The sequence below is a fragment of the Magallana gigas genome, chromosome 6 (assembly GCF_963853765.1).
Source record: "Magallana gigas chromosome 6, xbMagGiga1.1, whole genome shotgun sequence".
Classification (NCBI taxonomy): domain Eukaryota; kingdom Metazoa; phylum Mollusca; class Bivalvia; order Ostreida; family Ostreidae; genus Magallana; species Magallana gigas.
The window spans coordinates 28,730,340-28,749,691 of NC_088858.1; the positions used below are offsets into that span (position 1 = coordinate 28,730,340).

General features: G+C 34.0%; 1 protein-coding gene across 1 annotated transcript; it reads right to left on the reverse strand.

The window, feature by feature from the left end:
• Positions 1-1,804: 1,804 nt before the first annotated feature.
• LOC105318528 (proteasome subunit alpha type-6) lies at positions 1,805-17,903 on the reverse strand. Its single transcript, XM_034469112.2, has 7 exons — positions 17,721-17,903; positions 17,455-17,549; positions 14,159-14,240; positions 10,241-10,396; positions 9,878-10,056; positions 5,387-5,481; positions 1,805-1,992 (listed from the first exon to the last, which is right to left on the reverse strand). The coding sequence occupies exons 1-7, from the start codon at positions 17,794-17,796 to the stop codon at positions 1,935-1,937; spliced, it is 741 nt and encodes a 246-aa protein (XP_034325003.1). The 5' UTR covers positions 17,797-17,903; the 3' UTR covers positions 1,805-1,934.
• Positions 17,904-19,352: the final 1,449 nt, after the last annotated feature.

Consider the following 19,352-nt stretch of genomic DNA (forward strand, 5'->3'; position numbering starts at 1 on the left):
AATTCTTTAGAATAAGCTACAACAAAATAAATACTGCCTCATTGATGCGTAAAAAATGATTGAATTTATCGATGGAGAATTATTCTGAAAAATGAATTGGTGATTAAGCCTGTTTAAGGTAGCTCCATACTCGTAAAATTCTCTGAGGAAAGTTGAAAAACCGAACTGATTTCGACTTAATAGACTTAAATGTCATCAATTGTTAGAAAAAATATACATGTCATCACACTTTTTGAGATGCCAGATAAACATAAACTAAAGCATATTTTAGCATAAGAAAAATGTATTTTTTTTTGATAAAAGTAAAATCTTGTAGGCAGAAATTTGATTTTCTTGTTTAATTTTAATGTCAACTTTATCAGAAAACTAAAATTACAAAAATATTTTAAGATTAATCGTTGGAATAAGAAAAACTATAGCATTTAGACATACAACTGAGAGTTAAGTCAGAAAAAGAGTTATTTCCCCTTTGCATAGATAAAATATATAAAAATTTGGAAATTTAGTATAAAATTAAGTGCGAAAATATCTTGAACCTACCAATTATTCTAATTACATCCATGTGATTATATTCACATAAAATAAATAAAACTATCTTGCACAATTTTAAAAGAATTCAAAGTTTTACAAAAAAGTGTGACATCACAGAACACTGGATCTACTTTAAACGGCGTGTTTTTGACAATTGTTTACACCATAAAAAACAAGAAGCGATTACTGTGAAAACTCTATTGCAAGTTCTGATACAGAGTTAAACGACACATCTGGCAATTGGTGCATAAATTATCAATACCATGTTAGCAGGTAAGAGTGGGTGGGTACTAAAGCGGCCAATGAAAATGCTAAACTGCAACTCGCAATCCCAATAGTGACGTCACTCAACGCATCGGTCCATGTACACCCAAGTTAGATTTGCGATAAACAAAAGGGGCGTTGATTCTTATATTATCGCAATGCAGAAATGTCTATCATAGCTTTTCAAGTCTATGTTTCTACTGTACTTAAAATATTTGTATATTTTCATAATTAATCATAACAGGTGAGAGTTGAAGAAATAGGAAGTTCTAAAATTAAGAATACTCTTTGTTTGCTCTACAAAATCTATAGATACCGTAAGATGCTTTGTCTAGAGCTCCACCCACCTGTCTTATCATCATCTGCACCCAATATTTTTGCTGTCGTCCACACACAGTTCGCGTTAGGAATGAACTTACTCATTAGTCTACAATAAGTCAGCTGCATGGGGTATGGGTGTTATATACTTCATTTCCGATAAATGTATGTCAATCCCTCTGTCCCAACTTGGGAGTTCTGATTTTTTTTTTTTTTTAATGCTATGCTTTGGTTGAGAGACCGATCGTTATTTTTTGGTTTTTGATTTGACCTACAGATGATGAAAAAATTAATCTTAAACTACCCATTTTATTTATTAATTTCATCCTTTAAAACGTCTATTTTGGAAAATTTCTTTAAAAAAAAAAAAGGTAGCCGGTTACTACATCTTATGGCATAGAATAAACATATACATTTACGTTTAGCTGTGCTATTTATGCGTTACATGTAAATATATTTCAATATTTTAAAAAATAAATATATCTTGATTTACGAGAGATCAAAACATGTTTCAAATCATATCGTTTAATTGGTCACAATATGATTTCCCATTCCTGAAAAGATTGCAGAGGAGGATTAATTTCTTTTATTCTATATAGCACTTGATTTTGTCACAACACAAGTTTGTCAAGCTGTTCTATTTATTCCTAGTGAATCTGCTTGATAACAACAACCAAAGACAACAACACTAGAAGGTGAATGAGTTTTATTCAGACAAGAATTGTCACAAAAAGTGGCATTTTCAGGAGAAATGATAGTTGTCTATGTATTTTTATTTTCCTAAGCTTCACGGAAATGTCAGTCTATATCTTGGCTATCTATCAGTCCTTCTCAGCAATGGCCACAAGATGCTGGTCTATTTCCTCTTCCGTTAATTTTCTAAAAGGAAAATATCATCCAATATCAAATACACACGAGAAAAAATTACAACAAAGGCAGATGTTAATATTTTGATTATCAGGCAACACAATTCAAAATACAAATTAATTTATATAAGGTATTTTTATTTCATTTTTATTGAAAGATTTACAAAGGATAATAACTCCATTTTCTGTTATTTCCCTTTTAAATATGGCAAAAGTTGCAGTAATTGGTCTAATGCAGCTGTGCCAAAAACCAATCCTTATTTTTTTTTTTTTGGCCTAATCATCTATTTCTCTTAAGTGGGCTGTTTTGCTTTAAAATAATATAGATAACGTATATACCGTTATGTTTTGATTCACAAAACAAGCTACCTATTTAAAACTGAACAGTACTCAAAAAGGCATTGTAAGCCGTATTTCTCTTTCACCCCTAATATCCCTACAACCCCTATATAAGCCCCAGACCTCTTAACAATTAAGGGTATTTTGCTGTATAGGTCTCATCTGTGTGAACATACATCTTGCATTATGTTACTGGGTTGCAATGAAATTGTCAATTTTTTAGGCACTTTTTCCATGCCAGGAGAAAATACTTACATCAATAATAGAGGTTAATTATTTTCAAACAGAAAATGCACAAAAAAAAAGGAGCTATCAGGTGAAACGAAATTGAAGGGTTTATACGTATACCTGTGTGACGCAGCCTATTCATGAGCAATGATCAGTTTTAAAGTGTGGGTTTGTATAGAATGACAGTTATTTGAGCACTGCAAGCAACTTAATGTGCAGGTTTGGACAAAAAGCTAGTATATTGTAATATGAGCACTGTACACTACTTACAGGTCCAGTACAATCTCTTGATTTAGCTATATAGCTTTATTAAGCTATTCAAAATAGCTTGATAAAGCTATTTATATTCAGTTTTTGAAGAAAATATTTACTATAAGAAATAGACAAAAAATTGCAATTAACTTGCTTCTCATATTTGCACCATTGACCATTGAAACTTAACATTAAATAAAGATAGTTTTAACATTGCAGATTTTGAGCACTTTTAAGCAAACAATATATTTCCACTGTTTGGGTAACTGTCCACCCTTTTGTGTGCAATGAGGCATGGATAAGAATGATTTCTTCTCAATATGCTTAATTATTACCAATCATCTTGTTTATACCATAACTGACGTCCTTTATATTTTATTCAAGAAGTAACTGTGTGGTCATGAATCAATTGCCCCAAAACTTTTAGAACTGTTAGTGCAAAGTCTCTTATAAGGAGACACAATTGTATCAGTAACCCTTACATGCTTTATTTACAGAACAGTTCAACACTGCACTCAAATGCGATTTTCTGAAAATTACACATTAAAGAAAAATTTATGACAAAATAACTAAATGAAGCTACATTGAATAGCTTCATAAAGTTATTCAAGCTACAGCTTACTCCACTTATATTGAACTCGCTTATTTTGAAATTCCGCTTATTTTGAAATAGAAATAAATCCCCAGTTGTTGCCTCTTATTACTAAAACCGATTTGGTTTGACTTTTCCGATCGCGTCGCGTTCAACTTTTTCAGCTACGTCATACATAAACAATAGCCGCACCTTAACCACAGTTTTTTTATTGGTGGATTCAGCTTACCGCTGATTGGCTGCTGGTTAACTAAGACTAAATTATGCACGGACAGAACAACAACATATCAGAGAATGAAAAATTCACATGGGTACTCGTGACTGTCGAAATTGGGCTATTTTTCGAAAGTGTACACTTGTGATAAAACAATACATACGGTACATAACATATAATAGCTGTAGCTCTGTAAAATAAAGAAATCTGCAGTAAATGGTTTGTGGATATTTACACCGAAAGTGATAGGGCAACAGAAGAGAAACGAATCGGACACTTGCCTAATGAAGACGCACATGTACAAACCTCCTTGCACTCTCCACTTCCGTCTCGTTCTTTCACCCCATCGTTCAATACTTTTATTGACTGTCGATTGCCGATCGAAAGGTGTAGAAATCGAGGAATTCATACCTATCAATTTGACTGGCAAGTTGATAGGTAATACATGTGCATTATACATTTACGGTATTTACATGAAATGAACGCTTAGCACATGCAACTTTTAAATATTATAATTTTTATAACGCCGTTCTCTGGACCGTAGCTTGAGGCTATGGTTTAACGCCCGTTTACACAGAGAGAGAGAGAGAGAGAGAGAGAGAGAGAGAGAGAGAGAGAGAGAGTTTAGCACAGAATTTAAACATACGGGATAGTCGATTTTGAATGAATAATATTGGGGGGAAATAAACTGTTCTGAGAAATCCTTCAGCTCTGGCATTGCATAAGCGTATACTGATAACTCGGCCTAAAAATAGGAGTTAACCAATCATATAGTTTTCACACCGGCGGCGTGTATAATTTATGCATGACGTAGCTGACAGAAATGATCGTGACGCTATAGGAAAAGTCAAACCAAATCGGTTTTGATAATATATTCTTTGCATTGATTCCACGGATATAATGAAATCGGTTATTTTGAAATATCGCTTATATTGAAGCCACTGATCGGTCCCCAAAGGTGATTATTAGTTGTTTTTATAACGGTTATTTTGAAGTTCTCCCTGCATGGCGGCTGTCGTCACGGTTGGTGACAGTAATTATGCCAGACTGACCGGTTGATATTAAAAGGTGTGAATTGATAAGTTCTCTTCATGTGTGTTTTTATACTTTTATTAAAAATTAAAATTTATTCACTGTTTAATTTTTTTTGTTTTTTACGAATACGGATGTATTGAGGCTAGACGTAATATGGAAACCCCACGGAAAAGAAATACCTTATCTCTGGACGCTAAATACAAACTAGTTATGGCTATTGATGAAAGAACAAAGCCTTAATTCGAAATAGCTAAGGATTTTGAGATTATCGCGTGTACACTTACGATGATATACAAGCAGCGTTCAGCAATATTTGAAGCGTTTGAGTGTTGTGATTTTTCTCTAACGTTTTTCTAAAACGTAAAAGAATGCGATCCGAGATTATGATGAGGTTTAAGATAGCAACAAAACGAAACTTACAAAACTTTCGGATATAATTTTAATCAAACTTTCAAGGACTAATGTTCTATGTAATCCGTTTATTGTAATAGATAAATGATGATCTAATAATTTGTTCGGGTTTGGTTTTCTATGCTTACATCGGGATTGAGCTTTAAAAAATGGCGGCTTCATGTCAGTCAATTTCGCTTATATTGAAATACGGATAAATTGAAATAATTTGTATGGTCCCCTGAATTTCAATATATCCGGAGTAGGCTGTATATAGCTAGATCTGGGGATTGTACTGGACCTGACTTACAGTGTGGGTTTGTATAGAATGCCAGTTATTTGAGCACTGTAACCTACTTAAAGTGAGGGTTCTCTGCAGTGACCACGCCCACTTCTATCTCGGATGACTTGAAGTCAGCAGACAGGACTGTGGATAGGCAGGTTATGGCCACCTGTAACAGAAAATACAACAAGTCAGGTTACAAAAGGCATCAGCAGATGATGAAGTCTCGTGTACACAACAGTTCATAATGCTCACATCTTCAAAGGCCATCTAGATTAAATATGTACAGGTAACATAATTCAAAGTGATTTAAGTACAAGCTGAAGTGACTGTCTTTAAGGAATTTCATTACCGGTATTTTTACTATCACATCATTATTAGTCCCTCCAGTTGAAACTGGGTGGGGTGGGGGTTTACTATAGTCTTTATCCTGGTTTGGCAACCATTCTCTTCCTACTCTGTCTCCCACCTACTGCTTTTATTAGAAATCTACCCCTTTCATTAAAACTTAAAATATGTTTTGTTGTTTTGATAGATAACCATTTTGGTAGCTATAATGGTCCAATAATCTTGTACGGTTTGAAATTAACATGTGACTTGAATCAGGGATAATACAATTGCTTTTTTTAAGTCTGATGAATGATAAGATTTCAAGCATGTGCTTACTTTAAATGACGAAAAGAAGCCAATTCCAATGATCACATTAATTACAAGACATGTTGATATCCTCTCCAAGGAAAACATAGGTAATCACAGATTACAAAGCTCACCGAGACATCACCTTTATGAGGCAGTACCTTTATGAGACCACCTTTATCATATCATATGAAAATCATAGTTAATGATCTTGGAAATTCACGGATACTGGTATGACACAATATCGTATATCATATGTTAAAAATTGTATGATAATCATATGTTCAATATAATATCATAATATACAGTATAAGATACAATGTTTATTAATGCAATAATGTAAACAAGAGGCCAATGGGGCTACATCGCTCACCTGAGCAACAATGACTTTAAATGTTCAAAAGATACTGTGCAATATGGCCCCTCAGTAGAATAACAAATAATAAATATTGTAAAGTATTCAAATTTTACACTTTTTTTTACATACACGTAATCTTTGACATTGTACCTTTATGCAATACTATGCAAGTCCTACGCAAGATATAAAACTTAACATTTGGAAGGGGTACACTGTTAACTTCCAATTCCCTATATTATTGTTCTCCTTCCCCCTCTTCCCCCACTTTATAAAGCAATCAAAATATATGAAAGTATATAGGTACATTTTCTTCCTCAACTACTCACTAGTTATTGTATTTTTTAAAAAACAAGAGATGTTTGTGAAACACTTATACCCCCCTCCCTTGGAAACATCCACAAAGGAAATAAACGTAAACTGCAATTTACTTGAATTTTTTAAGTCCAAGGGGTATAACTCTGTCGTAAAAATTGCTCAATCATACCCAAAATCAAACTTGACTTAGACATTATCTAGATAAACCTGTATACCAAATTTCATATCAATATGTGCACCCTCTGCGAAGAAAATGAGCAGAAACTGCAAATAACTGGAACTTTTCGTTGTCCAAGGGCCATAACTCTGTCGAAAATTGTTTAATCGTACCCAATATTAAACTTGACCTAGATATAATCATGATAAACCTGTAAACCAAATTTCATTTCAATATGTTCATCCTCTGCGAAGAAAATGAACGGAAACTGTTGGTGGACCGACCGACAGATCGACCGACCGACAGCAGCAAAGCAATATGCCCTCCTTTCTTCGAAGGGGGGCATAAAAATATATTATAATAGTTACATGTGAAGAAGAAAATTGTACCTCAATGCGCTCAATTCCTCAAGTTAAAACATTCAAAAATTAATTTGACTTCCCCATTATAATTAAATGACATAGCCTAAACTCATGTGACTTTTATAACCTTACTCGCGCTTGATAAATACACTGGAAAAATGTTGTCACGTGACATGTTAAAGAGCTATAAAAAATCAATGTATTGACAGGCATATCACTCTTTTTTACTAAGGCCCACCCATTATTTTCATCTTTATTCAAAAACAACAAATGGCTACAAACCAGGATGACTTTCCGCTGTAATTTTTCTTAGGAATAGCGATAATGCCTTTATCCCCATAACAGAAACTAGACTTTGACCCGTGCGTGCACGGGTTGACATTGCATATGATATCGGAAATTTACGAAATCGATCATCGACACACCGTATTGTTGACATTTACATAACCAAGCTTTCAGTCTACAATAATGCTATTAATTTCACTACACTCTGCTTAATTAGAATAACCGTGTCTCGGAACAGACCTTCACAACAGTTAAAATGCCTCCCATATACCCGTAATGGCCGGAATGCTGGAGAAAACGTACTCTCCAAGAGAAACGTACCCTATGAAAATAATATATAATGGTTTTCATAGATATTCTTAAATGAAACAAAATAAAATATACAATAAACATCTGGGCCGGGAGGCAATACATAATATTTGCAAAATAGTATAAAAAAGTATTAAAAACTATTAAGTAGTATAATTATGATTTTCATAGAGTTAGAAACGTACCCTAGAGATTGGTTACGTTTTCTCCTGATACCCCGTAAAGTAGCAAAAAATTACAGGATTGCTCTAAAACGATTTTGGATTAAATTAATGAAGCTATATTGAAAATAACAGTTAAATTATTCATAACAAACCATTTTGAGGTTGTAGATACATGTACCTTTCATCAAATCTTTAATTCACATTAATGAAGAATTACAGTGTAAACACTTTTTTCACCAACGTTTGCTCGCTTCGAATTTACACACCATGCTGACATTCGAACTCTCGTGGTTTTTCGTATTAAATGCACTGAGTTAGAGTTATCTCCCGTATTTCCTTTGATAAATAGAATATATGACAAATTTTCAATGATTTACGTGTATTTGTATTATCGTTTCTGAGTTTATCCATGCAAATGTGATATTGTAGAAATAAAAGATAAGCGTGAATATAATGCGCATGCGCAAGATTGTAAAATCCAAAAAATTCAGATGATATCCGGATTTTTTAAAGGAATTTTCGTTGATTATTAATTAGCGAAGCTTGATTGAGAAAAAATAAAAACAAATTGGTAATCTTCAAGTACCAATATTGTTTAAAATATATAAAACAAAAGATAGTACTCTTCCGATTTCTCGGTATTAAAGCTAAAAAATTCGAATCTATTATTTTAATATAGTAGTATAGATGTGTCAGAACTATGGAAACTGTTTTAACGGTGTTGTTTTTATTTACTCGTGTCTGAAAAACTATCAAAAATTGACTTAGATTTCATATTGTTCATTGTATAAAGAAGGGGCCCCAGAGAGTAGTTACAGCATATCATCCTTTAATTATATTTGTACAAGTATATAACGTTAAGCGAGACATTTCTGATGATCAATCGAAATTTCAGCGTCAATCATTATATGCAAGATACAGAGCTCATAATTTTGCTAGGTTTGAGTTATATTTTGTTCACGAGTTTATTACATTCAGCTTAAGATTTTTAACTTGGTATTTCCTATTCAGCACTTAAAATGGAAGCAAAAAAAAAATGGTCTCAGATCTGTGTACAAAAATAGAATTGTGAGCAAAGCTCTGTATCTTGCTTATAATTTCGAAACTTAACACTCAAATAGAAATTGTAAACAATTAAACATAAGAAACATGTACTATAACAATTACAGAGGACAATTTATTTTTCAAAATGAATCATATATATACCTACATATTTCTGTCAGCAATATTAAACTCTGTTTAAGCTGAATAAACTGAAAATGCTGAGCATCTCAACAAAACACACAGCATTAATCAACCATTACTCGAAAGATCATACCGAATTACCGATAGAATTAATTGTATTTTAGTACATTGTACTCTGTTAATACATGTACATCAGATTTTGCTTAATTTGCGCAGGTAAACAGTCAACTGTCTGATTTACTGAAGTCTGTGTTTGATTTATAATGATTTATAATCAATGTGCTTTATTCAAGTTTGATGAATTTTTCTTCAACAGGACAGATTTTAGAGATAAATACCTGATGGTAATGTAGTATGTATTACAGAGAATTGTCCAATCCAAATTAGATCAAAATGGTAAAAGACCAAATTTCTTTTCAAATCCATACACTAATATATACCAAATAAATGTCACTTCCTTTAAATCTTAAGGAGATCATTTATAACCATTATATCATATAAGATATAATAATTCTGGAACATATGTACATGTAATATATCTAGAACTTATTCAGTTCAATGTTAAAATATTGGTGACAGTATAATCCTGTATAACATATCATTTTAGGTTTTCCAAATACAACAAGCCAGCAGCACAACACTTTATGCATACTATTATAATTTTTGCACAATGATTCAATGGAAAAAATATCAAAATTTTTTATGATTTCGTAATCGAATTTGCTTTTTTACTGTGCACCTGTTTCTCCATGCTTTTACAGAAGTTTTTTAAAAAATTACTAAGATTCTCTTACCTCCACAGCTTCATTGTACGTAAAGTCTTGCTTTTTCTTGATTTTCTTTTCCAGAAAGCTGTTGGCTTCTAGCTGTTTGACTCCAGCTGCTGTGGCTTTGTAACCCGAGAAGTAGCCTGCAGGGTCTGCTTTAAATACCTGAGGTCCATACTCTGCATCAAATCCTACCATAATCATACCTACAATAGCAAGAACATTTATAAGTATGTATTATGCCAAACAGTTTGAATTTCATTCAGATTTCTATCAACTATTCTGATGAATAAAAACTAAATAATTGAAAAAAAAAATACAGTTTATTAGTATTTCATATAAATACAAATGTATATGATATTATATACAGTGTACTGAAAAGTCACGTACTGCACCCAAGTGGCCTCATTTCTGCACTTTGTGTATAGACTTGAGATATGTCAGCAATCCTTTTACATAGAACATCCACTGGGATTTCATAACCATAATTATATTTCCATTTTGCTGCTTCATACCTGGCTCGCTGCACCTGAGACCTACTGTCAGCTATAAAAAAAACAAACAACACATTACACTCAGTAATCACAAAGAACGACACATCTATTCATCATAATTTTTTTTTTTGAATCATTAGAATGTGATATAAAATCCAAAAATATTTATGTCTTCATGACTTTTTATTCTTTTTACTATAAAATGTCTGACAATTATATGTAAAGGCTTTTCGTTTTTTCCATATCACGTTTTCTGCCAAATTCAATTTTGCAGTACTCGAAATATTTTTCAAGTTTTAAATCTATGTTTACATCAAGTATTAATTATCTTAGAAATACATTTTAAGTTCAAATATATTGTAATAACAGACAAATCAATACATATAAAGTACAAAACAGATAAAAAATATATATATTAAGTGATAATACACTGCCAGTTCAAACAACACTTGGGCGAAGAGAAAATTTAAACGTCTGCTCCCTTAGACATATTGAATTTTCTGTCATTAGAACTGGACCCACAATACCCAGTAATTTGCATATCACTTACTATTTCATTTATTAAAGGGATAAAGAAGGACATTTGTAGGGAAAGATTAACAAAATAAATACAAGAGGCCCATGGGCCACATCGCTCACCTGAACAACAGTTCCTTGTAACATTCTATTTCGTAGCATACATGTATATTATTTCTATTTTAAACTTTGAACCCCTTTCTGGGTTTATGGTTGGCTTTAACAACTACACTATTTGAGGATCCTTGCATTGTAATCTCACAAAGTGTAGCATTGTAGTTCTCAAGAAGAAAATTTTAAAACATTCTCCATATATATTTCTATGTTAAACTTTGAACCCCTCTTGGGGCCTAAGTATTGGTCTGGGGGTCTTGGGGCCCCAGTATTAGTCCGGGGGTCACGATTCTACCAATTTAGAATCTACAATAGCCAATGATGCTTGCATAGTAATCTCACAAACTGTTGCACTGTAGTTCTTGAGAAGAAGATTTTTAAACATGTTCCCTGTATATATCTATGTTAATTTTGATCCCCTTCTTGGGCCCCAATATTAGTCTTGGGGTCACGGCTTCCACAATTTAGAAACTTTACAATTTGAGAATGCTTGCATAGTAATCTCACAAATTGAAGCATTGTAGTTCTCCTCCATAAGATTTTTAAACATGTTCCCTCCTATCTTTCTATGTGAAACATTGAACCCCTTCTCCTGGGGCTCCAGTATTAGATCGCTTCTATAATTTAAAGTTTTCACTATTTGAAGATCCAAGTAAAGTAATCTCACAAAGTATGACATTGTAGTTCTCGAAAAGATTTTTTTTTATGTTTCATAAATATATATATATATATCTATGTTAAACGTTGAACCCCTCTTGATGCCCCAGTATTACCCCCAGGGTCGTGATTTTAACACTTTAGAATCTACAATTATCAAGGATGTATGCATAGTGATATCCCAAACTGTTGCATTGTAGTTCTTGAGAAGAAGATTTTTAAACATTTTTCTTATATATGTAAAACTTTGAACCCCGCCTGGGGCCCCAGTTTTGGTCCGGGGGTCACAATTTAAACATTTATCCTATGGATTTCTATGTTAAAATTTGAACCCCGCCTGGAGCCTCAGTTTCGGTCTGAGGGTCACGATTTTTATAATTTAGAATCTTCACTTTATATACAAGTTTTTGTGTAAATGTTGGCATTTCTGGTGCAGTGGTTTTTGAGAAGGAAATTTTTAAACTTTTATCCTATGGATTTTTATGTTAAACTTTGAACCCCGCCTGGGGCCCCGGTTTTGGTCCGAGAGTCACAATTTTTACAATTTAGAATTTTCACTATATATAAAAGCTTTTGTTTGAATATTTCTGGTGTAGTGGTTCTTGATATGAAGATTTTTAAACATTTATCCTTTGGAGTTCTATGTTAAACTTTGAACCCCGCCTGGGGCCCCAGTTTTTGTCCGGGGGTCACGATTTTTATAATTTAGAATCTTCACTATATATACAAGCTTTTGTGTAAATGTTGGCATTTCTGGTGCAGTGGGTCTTGTGAAGTTGATTTTTAAAGATTTTTCCTACGTATTTCCATGTTAAATTTTGAGCCCCGCCTGGGGCCCCAGTTTTGGTCCCGGGGTCACGATTTTTACAATTTAGAATCTTCACTATATATACAAGCTTTTGTGTAAATGTTGGCATTTCTGGTACAGTGGTTCTTGAGAAGAAGATTTTTAAACATTTTTCCAATGTATTATCATGTTAAACTTTGAACCCCGCCTGGGGCCCCAGTTTTGGTCCGGGGGTCACAATTTTTACAATTTAGAATCTTCACTATAGATACAAGCTTTTGTGTAAATATTGACATTTCTGGTGCAGTGGTTCTTGAGAAGAAGATTTTTAAACATTTTTTCAATGTATTTCCATGTTAAATTTTGAACCCCGCCTGGGGCCCCAGTTTTGGTCCGGGGGTCACGATTTTTACAATTTAGAATCTTCACTATATATACATGCTTCTGTGTAAATATTGACATTTCTGGTGCAGTGGTTCTTGAGAAGAAGATTTTTAAAGACATGCACCCTATTTTCACTGTTTCGTAATTATCTCCCCTTTAAAAAGGGTTGTACCCTTTATTTTAACAATTTACAATCCCCTTTTCATAAGGATGCTTTGTACCAAGTTTGGTTAAATTTGGCCCAGAGGTTTTTGAGAAGAAGTCAAAAATGTGAAAAGTTTACAGACGGACGGACAGACGGACGGACGGACGGACGGACGGACGACGGACAATGGGTGATCAGCAAAGCTCACTTGAACCTTCGGTTCAGGTGAGCTAAAAAGTATTAAAAGTACTGAAAGCAAAGCTTATTTTGACTCACAAGTTAGCATTGTAGGCACACAGTTACATATTTAATATTCAATGTTTGCTACCATAATAATAAGGGCAACATTGGCCAGAGTGTACAGTAGCCATTAAAATAAAATGAAATTAAACAGCAGTTAATCTGAAAACATTAGGGATGGCAACCAATTGCAGAATTGCTAATTGGTTCATTACAATATTTTCCAACTTATTTATCTGGTTGTATCAAAATCCACAAATTAGTGTCATATTCTTTTTTTAAAATTTATTGTCATCAATGCCACAGAAATATCGATAGGAATATATTGTTATACATGCGACATTACAGTAGTTTTTGATAAGAAGATTTTTAAAGATTTTCTCTACACATTCTTATGTAAAAATCCATCCATTGTGGCCCAAGCCTACCCCAGGGGACCATGATTTGAACAAACTTGAATCTACACTACCTGATGATGCTTCCATAAAAGTAACAGCTTTTCTGGTCTAACAGTTTTTGAGAAGAAGGTTTTTGAAAAATACCAAAAAAATTTCAATATTCTAAATTATCTCCCCTTCAAAGAGGGTGTGGCCCTTCATTTGAACAAACTTGAATCCCTTTCACCCAGTAATGCTTTGTGCCAAGTTTGGTTGAAATCTGCCAAGTGGTTCAGGAGAAGAAGATGAAAATGTGAAAAGTTTACAACAACGTCAACGCCAACGATAACCACGACAGACAACGGACAAATTTTGATCAGAAAAGCTCACCTGAGCTTTCAGCTCAGGTGAGCTTAAAATGTGGAAAGTTTGTAGATGAACAGATGGATGCTGGACAGATGGGCGCCAAAAAAAAAATGATCACAAAAGCTCACTTGAGCTTTCAGCTCAGTGCAATGATTGGATCTAACAGATCATTTTGAAATCATCTTGATTCATCGAGAAAGCCTCTTATTAATCTGGTGTTTTACTTACCAACCATGCCGGTCATAACACATCCCAGGTTTTCTGTCAGTTGAAAGAGATGAGTTACTGTGTCTGCATCCAATAACTTATCCTAAAAGAAAAATTTATTTCAGAGTAGTTTTTAAATCTTGCTCAGAAGTCTAGAAAAGAAATTGGGTAGTCCATAAAAGAGCTAGGTCATGTTATATTTTGAACAAGAGGCCAATTGGCCTTGACGGTCACCTGAGTAGCATATAACCCATACACAAACTTGTCGAGGAGTGTCATATATGCATTTAGTTAGGTTTCATTCTGAAGTAGAAAAATTATAAATTTGTAATGACGACCACCTCCCATCTTCGCTAGCCAAGGGTTTTCAGTCCACTTTGCTCCACATAAACCCTTGGCTGATTTCATTACAAAAACTCGGTGACAAGCTCTGTTTTATGATTGGCTGCAGCTGCGAGTAGCTGATCAAATCGCAGTGCTTGTAAATATAAACTTTAAAAGAAAACACATGTGTGATCTTTGGTAAAACATTCGGTAAAACATACCCGGGAGAAAACGTACCCAGGAGAAAACGTACCCAATCTCTAGGGTACGTTTTCTCCAGGAGAAAACGTACCCTATGAAAATCATAATTATACTAATTAATATTTTTTATATATTATATAAATAATTGATTTATTAGGCTTTCGAAGCGAGCTGGTAGTGTTTTTTTTATCTGGGTCAGAGTTCGACCCCTTTCTTTATTTATGGTTACATTGAAATTAATGTTAAAACGGGCTTGGCCCCTGTGGTTGTAACATTAAGAAGTTGGATTCTGAAGCATACTAGCCCCCCCCCCCCCCCCCCCCCCCCCCCCAACGGTTTACGAATTTCATGATTTTTGGGGGAAAAAATTTGGGTAAGTAAGTTTTTTTTCTTTTTGAAGTATATGTATCCCCCCAAATTAGGATTCCCATGATTTTGGGAATTACTTTTTTCTCAATATTTTTGAGGATTAGTCTAGCCCCCCCCCCCCCCCCCCCCACTTTGAATTTGCTTCCGACGCCAGTGCTATGCATTGAAATATGCATAAAAGTAGCATTTGAAAATTATTTAAAAATATTTAAAAAATATTAATAAGTATAATTATGACTTTCATAGGGTACGTTTTCTCCTGGAGAAAACGTACCCTAGAGATTGGGTACGTTTTCTCCTGGGTACGTTTTCTCCCGGGTATGTTTTCTCCTGATACCCAAAATAATAGGTTTCATAGTTCTTTTTGAAAGATTTCAGGCAGGGAGGTGGTCATCTTTGCTAGCCAAGGGTTTTCGGTCCACTTTGCTCCCCATAAACCCTTGGCGGACCCGTCCATTTTGACGTCTTCGAGAAAGACTGATTCTGATTGGACCATCAGGAATATTAACCAATGAAACTGAGTTTAAACATTTTCTATCACAATGGCCGGTCTGGTCAGAAGTTGATGTGGCTGCAGAATAAAAGTTCAGTTTGGAGAGCATTTACGGAATTTTATCGGAATTTAAGGATGTAAATAGCGTGCGTTTGATGTGAGATTTTAAAAGATTAGTGCGAATTTTTCTCGGCTTGTTGCATTACTGCTGCTGTCATAGGCAAAATCCCATCGTGAGCCCTGGACCGGTAAATGTCAGAGTAAAAATAAACTGGCGACTTCGAGAGAATAATGACGTATATCTCCGCTATTTTAAGACCCATCAACTTGATATTCGGCATGAGTGTATCTTAGACATTACTTTTCTGAAAAAAATATGCATATTGCAAGTGTTGTAAAAAATAATTGATTTATTAGGCTTTTGAAGCGAGCTGGTAGTTTTTTATCTGGGTCGGAGTTCGACCCCTTTCTTTATTTATGGTTACATTGAAATTAATGTTAAAACGGGCTTGGCCCCTGTGGTTACAACGTAAATTTTGGAACAATTATCTTTCCGGCGAGAAAAAGTGGGGGGGCTGAACCCTTTATCATCCTATGTTTCTAATGGTTAGGTATATCTTAGCAAAAAACCTGACATAAAGTGTTATCAGCCTACTTCTTCTAATTATCCATTTATCGGTAGCCTTACCGATTTGAGTGTCTCTATGCGAGATCCCCTGATTTTAATTATAGTGGTAATCAATTAAATACCTGAGCAGTTATTATTATGAAATATTATGTATTGCCTCATCGCGCAAGAGGTAAAAATATTCACTCTCCACACATTATACATGTCAGTGGCGTCGGAAGCAAATTGACTGTTCAATGTTACATCTCGTTATACTTTCCATATATATGAATCAAACAAATATTTAAAAGACTTGGACTTTTATTAAAGCAACTTTGTTTTATAGATAATTTTAAAAAAATGTTTTAAAAAACGCGATATCGACTTCTTCAGATACTCATCATTTAGTTCTCCAAATGAGATTGCAATAAAAACTAATTATTTAACGGTTCCGTTTATGGTGGATTAATTGTCGACTAACTAAAATGCTCAGGCCATGTTCATGTATGTGTATGTTACAAATTATTGTATGCATTAAAGAACAACAGCAACAGATGTTCATGCATGGTACCTGTATATTTTATTTTGTTTCATTTAGGAACATCTGAAAACCATTATTTATTATTTTCATAGGGTACGTTTTCTCTTGGAGAAAACGTACCCGGGTACATTTTCTCCAAGAGAAAATGTACCCTATAAATTGGGTACATTTTCTCCTGGGTACGTTTTCTCCAGCATTCTTATTTTGGAGAAAAACTTAAAGATCTGGTCTACAAAATTATGAATTCAGTTTTCCTTTCAGGTGTGTGGGAGTAAAGAAGATAATTCTTTAACATTATATGCATTAACACCTATACATCCATTTTGGCCCTGCCCTAGAGTCAAAACCAACACTCCAGGGGACATGAAATTTAAAATTTTAGAAGAGGACTTCCTGGTAAACATAATTATGAAGTCAGTTTTTCATACAGATGTGTGAGAATAGAGAAGAAGATTTTAAAACATTATATGCATTAACACTATAATATTGCCCCCCCCCCCCCCATGTCCTGAACCCCTGACCCAGGGGCCATGAATTTCACAATGTATGTAGAGGAGTTAGTGGACATCATAACCATGTATTCAGTTTTTTGCCCACACGTTTGGGAGTAATTAAAGAAGAAGATTTTTTAAGATTTAATACATTTTTACTAAATGACCATATTGGCCCCACCATAGAGCCAGAACCCCTGACACAGGGGTCATGAATTTCACAAATTTGGTAGAGGGCTTCATGGACATCATATTATTACAAATGTAAAATGTAATTTTAAAAATACTTACAGGCACTTTTTTCTGTGTTACCACCACAGCACAGTCCTTTCCTCTGATTGCTACTGAAGTAAGTCCACCTTGATTTATTGCTTTAAAAGCATATTCTGTGGGGGGAAATGTAATAATGGAATAATTTGTTTAATTTCATCAAATATAAAATTTAATACATTTATTTATGTACCACATGTTCATCAAAATTTTGTTTTCTTACCAGCCGGTGGAGAAAATTCGAGTTATAATGTTAAAGTAAATATATGTATATTTAATTTACTTACCAACTTGATAAAGTCTTCCCTCCGGTGAAAATATAGTAATGTGTCTATCAAAGCCTGCACTACTTCCTCGGGACATTATGTTAATATGCACCAAAGACTTTGTAGAGACCAAATAAAAACTCGACAATGAATGGTAGGAATGAGTTAGCTTTTCTTCCCCTGTTTATACGGAGCTAGCTCTTTTAAGCCATTGTTTGGAATGACAAATATTTCTGAATTAGAGATGATGCAAAGTAAGTATTTCCGCAAAAAGAAAAGATAAATGTACGAATGATATATTCAACATAAAAAAACCTGAACAACTGTCGAATTGAAATATATATGACCATCTGTAGTTTCGTATTTAATTTAAAAGGTAAAATGGGGCACAAGGAGGTTACGAGTCGTTTTCCCCAGAAGACCACCTGTCAAAGACATCGAATCAGTCAGCGCATATTGAAACGTGTTATTTTGTAAACACGATATTCAGATAACAAACCCCTGGGGAGAAAAAAATGAACTAGAACCGTTTTAACAGGAGCTTGGACTTTCGGTGGGATGTTACTATTAGTTTGCTCATCAAATCAAGCTGTCAAACATTGACCTCCTTTCTTCTAATTCGCTAAGAGAACCTCATTAATATTCATAGATTGTCAAAATCGTTGCTCTGCTGTGTGAAACTGAGGCTGCTTCAGCGAAATAAACATCCCTGGATGAAGTCGGACGAGTGTCATGGGGTTTAATGTATGCATATATATTAGCCAATAGCTGGACAGTTAACCATAAATATACCCCGCCTTCATCAAATCGGAGGTTATCACGTACTGCCCAAAGTCCAAACCTTGTTAAAACAGTTCTAAATGGTTATGGTTTAAAAATGATTTGAAAGTTACAGCTGTAAACTGATAACTAAAAATTTCGAAAACTATGAATTACATTGGTCAAAATTTTGTTTCACATCTTTTAATGTAGATTTATTTTCATCGCAAACTTCGGGGATAACTTCACCAGTAGCGCATTTGAGGGTCCTTCGACAGCCTATGTCGATGGAGGTTCTGAACCCGGGGTCATGAAACAAACCATAATGATTGTATAATTTACACAAAACAGTTAAAAATGTATTGTATGTCTTTTTTAAAAATTGTATTCTATTGTTTATTTGCTAAAATTTATATGAATTATAAGCAGTTGTAATATATGTAGATAATTATAAACATATCCATACACTCTATCTAAGCAAAAGCACACGTCACTACTACTAATAACGTTATACAATATTCTACAAAAAATATTATTCATAATGCACATTCATAGGAGGAGAGACCCTATAAATCAATAAATCAAAAAGTTATGTAAATAATAATGGTAATACATTAATTGGATGTACGAATAGTCTGACATTCCCTTTTTTTTACCGGCCTCACGCAGATACATTGCGAGATGGCACAATTGTTTCGATTATTAACATTGAAGGACGAGTCCAGTAATTATTTTTTTAAATACATTACACGTAGACATTTATAAAAAGGAAAGATAAGTATAAAATGGAATTCATCCTTGACTTCACCTAAATTACGATATTTGCAGATACGCATCGATCTGACAGTATCATATTACGGCCTTGCTCTACCAAAAAGACAACAAGGTTGTCCG

Coding starts and splice junctions, on each gene's coding strand:
- LOC105318528 (XM_034469112.2), bottom strand. CDS start 17,796: ATGTCCCGAGGAAGTAGTGCAGGCTTTGATAGACACATTACTATATTT. Junction 14,241..17,454: donor TAACACAGAAAAAAGTGCCT/GTAAGTATTTTT, acceptor TTTTTCTTTTAG/GATAAGTTATTGGATGCAGA. Junction 10,397..14,158: donor TGTTATGACCGGCATGGTTG/GTAAGTAAAACA, acceptor TTTTTTTTATAG/CTGACAGTAGGTCTCAGGTG.